Raw genomic sequence first — 12,326 nt, 5'->3', positions numbered from 1 at the left:
GGGCAGTTGGTTTCCACCATGACAGACGTGCCACTATTGCACCCATTGCGTTGACCTATTTCTAAAGGATGTTTACGTAACTTATAATATTCTAGATTTTGAAGTTATTTTCTCTGAACAAATGGGCAGTAGCTGGTTTCTGTTCCTATGTAAAGGAGTCATCTAAGAATTGATTGATACTGTGAATTTAAAATTTACCTGCCTTTGTGTTGTGGGTTTTTTTTTTTTTTTTTTCCGAGGTAGGCTCTTATTCTAGCTTAGGCTGACCTGTAATTCACTATGTAGTCCCTGGGTGGCCTTGAACTCATAGAGATCCTCTTATCTCTGCCTTCTGAATGCTGGGATTAAAGGCGTGTACTACCACGCCAGGCTTGTGGTAGTTTTGAGACAGTGTCTCATTGTAGCCCATGCTGGCTTACAACTTGCTGTGTAGCTGAGAATGGCCTTGGACTCCTCCTGATCCTGCAACTTCTGTCTTCCAAGTGCCACAATTACAGGAGCGTGTCACCACTCTTGGCTCTATTTCTTAGGATTTTCCTCCTTATTCATAGTCTATAGTTTTACTGTGGGATTTTATTCTCGTTGGGGTTTAGCAGGCTTAATATAGGCTGTGTGTATGGGGGGGGGATTAATTTTCCTTGGGGTTTAGTGGAGTTAACAAATCTGAGTTCGGAATCCTGAAATGTCTCTAATCAATTCTGAAAAATTCGCATCTTTTAAAATTGCTACAGTAACATTTTTTTCTTTGAAAGTAAATTTCATATATGTTAGATCTACTTATTGAACCATTATTTCTGACTTCTGTCTTCTAGGTTTTAATTCTTCATTTGTGCTTGATTGTAATCACACATTAGTTATTGTTTGTTGAAAAGATTGTTTTTTGTCAACTGAATTTCCTTTGTCCCTTTCTCAAAGTTCAGTTGACTGTTTTATGGGTATCTTGGGACCCCATGTTCAATAACTTATGTGTGTTTATTCTTTCAATAGTATCATGCTGTCTTGATTACTCTAGCTTTATAGCAAAGTCCTAAAATGGGTAGTGTGAGCCAGATTCAAAGTTCTTTTCCAGCTGGACATGGTGGTATACATCTTTATTCCCAGCACTTGGTAGGCAGAGGTAGGAGGGTCTCTGAGTTCAAGGCCACCCTGAGATTACATAGTGAATTTCATGTCAGCCTGGGCTAGAATCTTGTTCTTGGCGTCTGTACTTTCCGCATGTGTTCAGCCTAAGGCACACAGGACAAATGTGTCCCAGGATGGCTGTGAATGTGACTCAACTCGATGTTGGTGATAACATGTTGCAGTGTCAGAGGGCTTTATACCTGATGGTCTTTAAAATCGGTTTGTCAGTAATCACAAGTTACTTTGGGATTTTTTAAATTGTTTTTTTTTTTCCTTATCACATTTCTTTCTTTTATTTATTTACTTAAGAGAGAGAGAGAATGGATGTGCCAGGGCCTCCAGCCGCTGTAAAAGAACTCTAGACACATATACCACCTTGTGCATCTGGCTTTATGTGTGTCCTGGGGAACTGAACCTGGGTCCTTTTGCTTTGCAGGCAAGTGTCTTAACTGCTAAGCCATTTCTCCAGCCGTTTGGGATTTTAAAAATATATATATAATTTATTTATTAAATAGAGGCAGATAGAGGGAGAATGGCATACTAGGGCCTCTAGACACTGCAAACAAACTCCAGACATATGTACCACCTTGTGCATCTGGCTTATGTAGATACTGGGAAACTGAACCTGAGTCCTTAGCCTTTGCAGGCAGGTGCCTTACTGCTAAGCCATCTCTCCAGCCCTAGCTTGGGATTTTGATGGGAGTTATGTTAAGTCTATGGCTATGTTGAGAGGAATTGTTCCTTAAAGCTCAGGGATGCTACAGAACTGGATTTGGGGTTTATTTAGAGCTCCCTTTCTGGTTTATATTCACCCCGAGGAAGATGCCCTTATGGGGCTTACCTAGAAGTAGGAATACTTCTGTGTCAGGCCTGGCCTTTGACTTTTCTCTTGCTTTGTAATACCCATTGGAGGTTTTCCATATGACTGACACTTGAGAGTTGAGATCTTGATTTCTTTTGGATTTCGGGATTTAGTAAATGTTCTTTATCTTGCAAGCTCTTGAATACTTTTGAGATTTTTTTTTTTTTTTTTAAATGAGCTGAGCATGGTGGCACACATCTTTAATCCCAGCACTCAGGTGGTAGAGGTAGGAGGATTGCTGTGAATTTGAGGACACTGCTGAAACTATACAGCGAATTCTAGGTCAGCCTGGGATAGAGCAAGACCCTACCTTGAAAAAACCAAAGGGTGGGAGGAGGTTGAATCCAGCATTTATTTTTAGTAAGGGTATTTGGTTTTAATTTCCTACACCAACATTACTGGACATGGAAGTTTCCCTGGAGATTTGCCTGCCTTGTAGAATTGATGGCTGATATAGTCATTAAAATTTGGGTACATATAAATTACTGGAGGAGTGGAATGAACTCTCACAAGGTACATTAAGAGTTTTCAGATAATAGATTATACTACATGAGGTAAATGTAAGGTATGTTTGTAAAACTCACATGTAGGGATAAAGTGCTCATCTGCCCTAGGTTTTATCCTCTCTTAATGATAAAACTCCAAAATTTTTAATATTTTATTTATTTATTTGACAGGAAGAGTGGGGGGTGGAGAGAATGGGTGTGCCAGGGCCTCCTGCCACTGTAAAGGAACTCCAGATGTGTGCACCCCCCTGTGCATCTGGTTAATGTGGGTCCTGGGGAATCGAACCTGGGTCCTTTGGTTTTGCAGGCAAACGCCTTAACCACTAAGCCATCGCTGCAGCCCAACAAGATTTTTAGCTAGACATATCAGCTATATAGTTTAACAGTGTGCTCAGAGTGGTTATATCAGTAATTCCTATAAAATCTTTCAGTGTCAGACTTATATATTGAATTGCTTTCTTGCAATGTTTCCTTAGGTTTATGACACATTAGTTTAACATATCTAATGTAGAATTTATTTCTGCACCTCTGTTCACTCTTATTTTTCTTCATTATTTCTATTGTCTTGATCACTAGTGCTAGAACCCTTGACTTCTCCCGCCTCCATCTCCAAACTCAATACATGTATAAGCAAATTCCAAATCCAGCCGATTTTGTTCTTACTAAATGCCCTCCTTCTAGTTCATACCCACATTGACCCTGGTTCTTGCTCGTGGCATCTTTTGTCTTCATTGCTCCAGTAGTCATGTAGCTGTTTCTCTGATAGTAGTCTGTAACTTCTTTTTTTTTTTTCTTTTGTTGTCCATATAATCATGCACTTGAAAGAGGCTAGCAGCCCCATCACACTCTTGCCTCTTAAGAGTTCTTTTTGTGCCTATAGCTACTGACTGAAATGTGGTTTGATTTCCCCTTTGTGGGCCATTGGTCATTCCTAGCCTTATGTTTCATATGGTAATTTTATCTCGTGTGCTTTCTCAAACCTAAACCAGAGCTATTTCTTTAAAATTGGTCAGAAATCTTTATGAATATAGTTATTTTACACTTTTCTAAACATGAAATAGCCTCTACTGGTGAAGAGTGTGAAATGAGTTATGTCCTAACTTGCCAGCTTTATTTATATTAAAATCTTGCGATATTTAATTTTTTTAAACTTTAGAAGAAATGTGTTTTATTTTACTATAATAAACTGATTTTAATATGTAGATTATAAAATTAAGTCATCTTAGACCAGTGTTTATCTGGATCATTTTCCTTATAATGAGGGAATTATGACCAGGAGAAATTTGTAATTCTTTTCAAACACATGATTAGTTAGAAGCAAAGTTAAGATCTGTGGTAATATATCACCAAATATACCGGTACTTCAAAAATAACTTGAAGTGCATATTTTCAGGTCTTCATAGCAGGTCTTTCATGTCTTCAAGATCCACAGGCAATATTATACAAGACCATTTGCCTTCTGTATAAATAACAGATTTCAGCCGGGCGTGGTGGTGCACGCCTTTGAAAACAAACAAACAAAAAACTGATTTCTCCAAGGACTCAACCCACAGATACTTTCAACTCAGGCTTTCTTTTTTTTTTTTTTTTTTTTTGAGGTAGGGTCTCACTCTAGCCCAGGCCGACCTGGAATTCACTATGGAGTCTCAGGGTGGCCTTGAACTCAAGGCAATCCTCCTACCTCTGCCTCCCGAGTGCTGGGATTAAAGGCATGCGCCACCACGCCCGGCAACTCAGGCTTTCTTAAATAAACTTTTAAAGATAATTATAGAACTGTGGCCTAAAACTTGCCCAAACACTCACCTTAACAATTTATAAATTTTAGAAGGAAAAAGAATCTATTAATGCCTATTTTGATTACTGTAAAGAAAGCAGGTATGATAGACATAACACTTTATAGATGCATATGTGTGTGTGTTTGTTTTTAGCGTCAAGCATTGCAACGTTCTCTCCAATAACGTAGATCATCTTTTACTGAATTTAACACTGTCTGATATCATGGTCTCCCTGGCAAATGCCTCAACTTTGCAGAAAGATTCCAATTGGATAGAAATGATAAGGAAATTTGTGACAGAGACTCTTGAAGATGGTTCTAGGCTAAACAGTAAGCAGCTGAACAGATTGCTTGGAGTATCATGGAGGTTAATGCAGATACAACCAAACAGAGGTAGGTGATGCTGTTTTGCTCTAATGTCATCATTCATGTAGTTTGTTAACTACATTCAAGCCATTCATTACAAGGTAGCTCATCTAGTTATTTATGAAGCACTGTCTGTCTATGTCAGCCCTGAACTTGTGGCTTAAATATGGCTTAGAATATTCCTTTCTTGGGATAGGTCCATTCTGAGGCACATTGGTAAAGATTGCTACCTTTGAAGAACTTTTTCCTCTGATGAATAAATTATGCTTGGCTCTGCCTTTCTTCTCACTTGAGGTTAAGTTTAGATCATCAAGTGGTTTGTGACTGTTAACTTTCTTGCATTCAGAATCCAAGCTTTCCTGTTTGGTTCACATCTAACTCACCTTTCCAATATCTTGGTTTTTGTCATCTTTAGTTTTGTTCCTAATAACATTTGTGCTGTAACATCTGGTTGGTCTGACTTTTGTATAAGTTATGCATGCTGTTGCTATAGGGTTTTGGTGTGGTAACTATCAGTTTGTGCTTAGACTGTGCTTTGCCACAGGAACGAAGTAAGTGTGCAAGTACAGGGGTTGGGGAACTCTTGAAGACGCATTTTGACATATGCAGTTATGTTCTTTCTGTTGGCAGAGGCAACAGAGGCTCTTATTAAGGCAGCTTATATGTTGTATCAGCAGAGGGGCCTTCTCCTTCCCGTTAGAACTTTGTTATTGAAGTTTTTCAGTAAAATCTATCAGAAAGAAGAACTGAGATCTTACAGATTCAGGTAAAGTTTTCTTATTTTCCCTTTTTCTCTTCCTGAGTTATTTTGAAGTCTATTTAAATAAGTCAACTAGTAAGATTTTGGAGGTTTCTATCTTATTTTAAGAAATGGCATAGCATTTTATAAACAAGAAACTTTTTTTTGTTTGTTTGTTTTCGTTTTTTGAGGTAGGTTCTCACTTTAGTGCAGACTAACCTGGAATTCACTATGTAGTCTTAGGGCAGCCTTAAACTTCCTTCCTCTGCCAACTGAGTGCTGGGATTAAAGGTGTGCACCACCGTGCCTGGCAAACAAGCAACTTTTAATAGTGCTAGGAAACTGTACCCATATTTGAACAGGTACCTATTTAGTATATAATTCTACCTGCCTACTTATAGCAAAAAGACTGTTGTAGAAACCTATAATAACCATAACCTTTTCTTTTCCTTCCCATTAAAATTATGGAGGTTGAATCAGTAGCCATCTAGCATCATTGGGCCATGTAGAATAAGAAAGTTTCTCAATTTCCCTTTAGCCAGTGAGCTAGATAACTTTTGGGGCCTGAAGAGATGGCTTAGCGGTTAAGGTGTTTGCCTGCAAAGCCTAAGGATTCAGGTTCGACTTTCCAGGTCCTATGTAAGCCAGACACACAGTGCACAAGGCCACATATGTGCACAAGGTGGCACATGCATCTGGAGTTCGATTGCTGTGGCTGGAGGCCCTGCCGTGCCAATTCTCTTTCTCTTGTTCTCTCAAATGTCTGTTGGATTTGCCTCAAAAACAAAACAAAACAAAACAAAAAACCACTTTTTGATATGCTGAATTTGATGTTTGGGGACAGTGAGAAAGGTATCTGGATGAAATAGAGTGATTTACAAGTATTTAACATACATAGATAGTTGTTGGAATATGGTCTGGTGAGATCTGCTGTAAACCAGATCTTTTCATAATTTTTGCTATTTCTAGTACTACTATGAGGTAGGAACTATTAGTCCCATTTTACAGAAGGAAACCAAAGCTTTTTTGCTTAGCAGGTTAAATAAATATGCAAGTACTGGTGGCTTTTGGGTAGCAGAGCTGAGATTTAAGTTCAAGTTTGTCTGACAAAGGACATGCCTAAACCACTAATCTCTAAGGGACTGCAGTATTGTTTGTTGTTACCCAGGACATTAGCACTTTGATGTAAATATCCTAAAGAAATAAATACTGCTGTGCTGGGGAGATAATAACAGTCACAGTCAGTAAAGTGCTTGCTGTTCAAACGTGAGACCTCAGTTTGGATCCCTAGCACCATGGAAAAGCTGAGGACCAGGAGCTTGCTGAATAGCTAGTGTAGGTAAGCCCAGGTTTAATGAGAGACCCTCGCTCAAAATATGTGGCAGAGAGTGATTGAGGAAAACACTACACATTAACCTCTCGCCTCCATATGTACGCACATGCACCCACACACATATGAACACATATACAGGCATGCATGCACACCACACAAGTAAGCATGTAAAAAATATAAAATATGCAGTTTGAAGCCATTTTGTTGTGGGCAACAAAATTAATTTTTGTTGTATATGTAGTGTAGTAACTAGCAATAACTAGGATAAACAGTTCATAGAGTTAAATAGTTCCTCTTGTCATTAACAAGAAATAATTTAGGGCTGGGGAGATGACTCAGCAAAGTGCTTGCCATGGTGCAGGACATGGCAGCACACATGTACAATCTTGGCTCTGGTGCTGTGAAGATACATGCATCCTCAGAACAAGCTGGCCAGTCACACTATCCAAATTGGTGAGCTCTTCCTATGAGCTCAGTGAGAGCCCTGACTTAGTAAATAAGGTGAAGAACATCTGAGCAGTGCACCCAGTGCCAAACTCTGGCCTCTGTACACATGAACACCTGTACTCACATACATGCAGACATTCATACCACTCACATAAACATGGTAAAAGAAAAGACAAAATAGTTTAGATAATACCCCAAATATAGCTTGTTAATTTAGTGGGTAAAGCTTAGGAAAATTGTCCTACTTGGATGGACAATGCTGGCATCTTACAGGCTTGAAAATGTTTAAATGGAATAAGTATGCTACATATAGTTAACTTTGTGATTTTATTATTTATTTAAGAGAGAAAGAGGGAGAGGCAGGTAGAGAGAATGGGCGTTCCAGGGCCTCTAGTCATTGCAAATGAACTCCAGATGCATGTGCTACCTTTTGCATCTGGCTTACGGGTACTGGGGATTGAACCTAGGTCCCTTAGGCTTCACAGGCAAGTGCCTTAACTGCTAAGCTATTTCTCTAGCCCCTTATTTTTTTAATTTAAATTTTTTGTGCTGCATTTTAATTGAAACATTTGTTTTGGATCAATATATTTTGTTTGTAAGTTACATTTCACCTTATTCTTCCTTGGCCTTCCTAAGATACCGTAGTAGAGTGTTGTCCCGTTGGCTGGCTGGCTTGCCTTTGCAACTCTTTCACCTCGGCTCCCGAAACCCTGAGCTGTCTGCACAGCTGATTGACATCATTCATACTGCTGCGGCTCGAGCAAATAAGGAATTACTGAAAAGTTTACAGGCCACTGCTCTTCGCATCTATGGTAAGAGTGTGCTTAGTGGTGTAGGTAGCCACTGGTCTCCAACACAGGGCTTAAGTTTCTTCAGATTTGACTCTCCTTTGGTTCAGGTTAGTTAGGCCATGGGTAAATTGTTCAAACAGTGAAATTTGTTTAAGTATTAGAATAGCTAAAAAAGTTTAATGGTTGTAAATGCTTTTTACGTAATCTCTCACTTGCTTTTCTGTTTTGTTTTTTAATTTTACTTACTTATTTATTTGCAAGCAGAGAGAGAGAGAAGAGACAGAGACAATGGGCATGCCAGGACCTCCAGCCACTGCAAATGAACTCCAGATACATGTGGCCCTTGTGCATCTGGCTTACTTGGGTCCTGGAGAATCGAGCCTGGGTTCTTTGGCTTCATAGGCAAATGCTTTAACCACTAAGCCATCAAAACATTACCATTTTCTTTTTTCTTTTCCCTTTTTTTTTTTTTTTTTTTTTTTTTTTTTTTAAAGAGAGAGAATGGGTGCACCAGGGCCTCCAGCGGCTGCAAATGAACTCCAGATGCATGTGCTACCTTGTGTTTCTAACTTACGTAGGTCCTGGGGAATTGAACCCTGGGATCCTTTGGCTTTGCAGGCAAATGCCTTAACCACTAAGCCATCTCTCCAGCCCTCTGTTTTGCTTTTGAGACAGGGCCACCCTGTGTAATTTAGGCTGCTTATACTTGAGATCCTTTTGCCTCAGCCTCTGACGGCTGGAATTACAGGCATGTAGCACTATGGCCAACTTGTTTTTTAAGTATTAAATTATTTTTTATCTATTAATTGGGAGAGAATATGAATGGGCACACCAGGGCCTCCTGCCACTGCACATGAACTTCAGCTGTATGTGGCCTCTTGTGCATCTGTATGTGGGTACTAGGGAATCAAACCCAGGATTTGAAGACAAGAACCTTTAACCACTGGGCCATCTTTTCAGTGTCTTTAAGTTATTTTTAAATATACTTGCTATTCACAAATTCAAATAATAAGGCACCTTGAAAATTATTTTGAAGCTGTGATGACAAGATAATACCCTTATTGTTTAAGTGTAAGGTATCTTGTATAGCTCTCATATATTCTTAATTTGTATCTGGAACTAACATTTTTCACTTGTCTCTGGAACTAACTTACTACTTTATCTTTTTTTAAAAAAGATATTTATTTATTTACAAGCAGAGAAAGATAGAAGAGAGACAGAATAGGCACAGCAAGGCCTCCAGCCACTGCAAGCAAACTCCAGATACATGGGCCATTTTGTGCATCTGGCTTATGTGGGTACTGGGGAATTGAACCTAGGTCCTTAGGCTTCACAGGCAAGTACCTTAACTGCTAAGCCATATCTCTAGCCCCCTTACTACTTAATCTTTAAAGCAAAAGTGGCAATAAAAGATTATTGGGATATACACTTACAAAGCATGTATAGTTTATTGATATATAAATTGCTAACTTTTGAAATTTTGTAATGTATTATTCAGTGATTTTTTTTTAAGCTATGTTCCTAAGGTAATAAAGTTATCACCATTATGTAATCAGAGAACAAATATTTTCATCACCCCCAAAAGAAACCCAGTTTTCATTAGTCCCTCTTAACCTCAGCCTCTGGCAACTACCAATCTTATTTTCTGTTTATGTGGGTTTGCTATTCTGAACATTCCTTTATAGGAGTTCATTGCATCTGCCTTTTATCCCTTAACATACATTTTCAAGGTTCATTAGTGTTTACTCTTTTGACTGCTGATTGTTATTCTCACATGTATTTATCCATTCATTATGTGAAAGATATTTCCACAGTTGTATATTAATACTTTAAATATTGCACCATAAATGTGTAGGGTGTGTTTGTATATAGCTGCATATATGTATTAGAATAAGCAGGTCATTTGTGTTAAGTTATTCTTTACTTAATGATTAGCAGAATTAGTTTTTCCCTGTTGTTCTTCATGCCCCATCCATTTTCATCCTATCAAAGTTCTTGTTTCCGTTAAGGTCTTAGATGTTGTAAAATTAGTGTCAAATCTTAAATAAGTGATTATATTCAGTGCTTTTCATTAGAACATAGCTTAACAAGGCATACATATGTCTTATGATTAAAAACTTTTGATGTAATAGATATAATTGAAATTTAACATTGTTTTTCAGCCTTGGAAAAGGAATTCTTCAAATTGCATTATGAATCCAGTCTGTGGCTTGTGTATTTTTGTAGTTGAATTTTGTATGTTTACCTACCCCACTAGATCCACAAGAAGGCGCTATGGTGGTTCTCCCTGCAGAATCTCAGCATCATCTGGTTCAGCTTGTGTATTTTCTGCCTACCCTGTCAGCTGATTTGCTTTCTCGGTTAAGTCGGTGCTGTGTTATGGGAAGACTGAGTCCAAGTTTGGCAGCCACGCTCATTGGGATACTATACATGAGGTATTATAGTGAAGTGATCTCTGCTTGAAGTACATAATTTCTTCCCCTTCTCTTACTGCAATTGAAATATATAAAAAATGCTTTTAAAATCACCTACTGCTATCACATTGATTTACTTTTTATGTAATATTTTCTATTCTCATGATATCTTTGTTGCCTGGGGAAAGCTTGCTGGAGTAAGACTTGCAAGATACTTAGTGATGTGTTGGAATAGAGGTTGAAGTGAAATAATTGACAGCATGTATGTAGGTAGGGATCCTCTTTCATGCTAAGTGCCATGGACCTTCCTTTCGAAGAGCTTAGAATTTAATGTAGCTGGTGAACTGAATAAGGTTGTTGACTAAAACCAGGAATCAGTGAAAATCTCTTGCTATTTTTAAAAAACAGATAATTTAAAAAAATATTTTATTTTTATTTGAGAGAGGGAGAATGAGCATGCCAGGGCCTCCAACCACTGCAAATGAACTACAGATGTGTGTGCCCTCTTGTGCATCTGGCTTACATGGGTCCTGGGGAGTCAAACCTGGGTCCTTTGGCTTTGCAGGCAAGTACCTTAACTGCTAAGCCATCTCTCCAGCCCCTCTTGCTATTTTTGTGTGGATTAATATATACGTAACAAGATTAAACATTTTAACATTTTTAAGGCTATAATGTTATTCTCAAATTTTTTCATTATCTCAGACTTAAATTCTATAATGTAGGTACTAAAAGGATAATTATTCCTTGTTCTTGCTCTGTTTTCTCTTTTGCCTTCATGACTATCTATCCTAGTGCCTCCTACTAATTGCATAATTTTTCCTTTTATTTATGGCTCTTTGATTTTGTGTTCAAAGTTCACTATTCTGTAACATGTATCAGATTTTTATTCCATTAAATATATAATTCCATTACCATTTTATTTTTTATTCAAAGGCGAATATTCCACTGGGACTATCTATTACATTTTGTTTCTCATTTATGGTCATCTGAGTTGTTTCTGCTATTTGGCCAGTGTGATAATGTGACAAGATACCATACAAGTGTCTCTTTGAGACCCTACTTTCAACTTTTTTGGTTGTATATCTAGGGATGGAATGACTCGATCATGTAACACTGTATTAAGTTTTAAATGGCACTGGCTATTAAACCTACAGTATGGCCTATGCTTGGTGGGTGCTCTTCCACTGAGCATTATCTCCTTAGTCCAGTGTTTTTTTTGAAGAGTTGTCATAACTTACAGTGGTTTCATCATTTCACTGTGGAAAGTTTTATAACAGTTCTATATTGCCAGTGTTGGGAGTATCTTCATATACTTGTTTGTTTGAATCATCAGTCTTAGTATTTTCATGTCATCAGTATTTATTAGTGGTTGTGGCTCATGGGTCTGATATTTTAGGCAGAAACTGAAATGTAGATTAAAGCTGAAACATTTCATTAAAGGTTAGTTCTATAGCACATACCCTGTATCCCTGGTAAGAGAAGCTTACCTATTTTTAAAAAATATTTTATTTTTATTTATTTGAAAGAGAAAGGGGGGGGGGTGCGCTAATGCCAAGGCCTCCAGCCACTACAAATGAAATCTAGAAGCATGCATCATCTTATGCATCTGGCTTAAAATGGGTCTTGGAGAATCAAACCTGGATCCTTTGGCTTTGCAGGCAAGTGCCTTAACTGCTACACCATCATTCTGGCCTGAAGCTTTCTCTTTTAATAGGCTTTCTGTGTCAGTCTCTTCTTAGAGTATATGTATTTGGCTACTGTTGCTTGAGGTGGGATTCATAACTGTCAATATCTTTCTTTCTAGCAACAGAGAACTATTTGCAACATGTTGCTTGTATTTCAAAGTTTAAGATATATTTCACCAGGCATGGTTGTGCATGCCTTTAATCCCAGCACTTGGAGGCAGAGATAGGAGGATTGCCATGAATTCAAGGCCACTCTGAGAATATAGAGTGAATTACAGGTCAGCCTG

At 38.2% G+C, this 12,326-nt stretch overlaps 1 protein-coding gene across 2 annotated transcripts in view; it reads left to right on the top strand.

The window, feature by feature from the left end:
* Tex10 (testis expressed 10) overlaps positions 1-12,326 on the top strand; it is a 133,739-nt gene that overhangs the window by 100,426 nt on the left and 20,987 nt on the right. For both annotated transcript variants that reach the window (XM_045157862.1, XM_045157863.1), the window contains exons 6-9: positions 4,419-4,657; positions 5,261-5,396; positions 7,786-7,961; positions 10,198-10,375. In XM_045157862.1, coding sequence (XP_045013797.1) covers positions 4,419-4,657; positions 5,261-5,396; positions 7,786-7,961; positions 10,198-10,375 — 729 coding nt within the window. The remainder of the gene's footprint in view (positions 1-4,418; positions 4,658-5,260; positions 5,397-7,785; positions 7,962-10,197; positions 10,376-12,326) is intronic.

The sequence above is a fragment of the Jaculus jaculus genome, chromosome 1 (genome assembly GCF_020740685.1).
Source record: "Jaculus jaculus isolate mJacJac1 chromosome 1, mJacJac1.mat.Y.cur, whole genome shotgun sequence".
Lineage (NCBI taxonomy): Eukaryota > Metazoa > Chordata > Mammalia > Rodentia > Dipodidae > Jaculus > Jaculus jaculus.
This window is presented reverse-complemented; position numbering and strand designations above follow the sequence as displayed.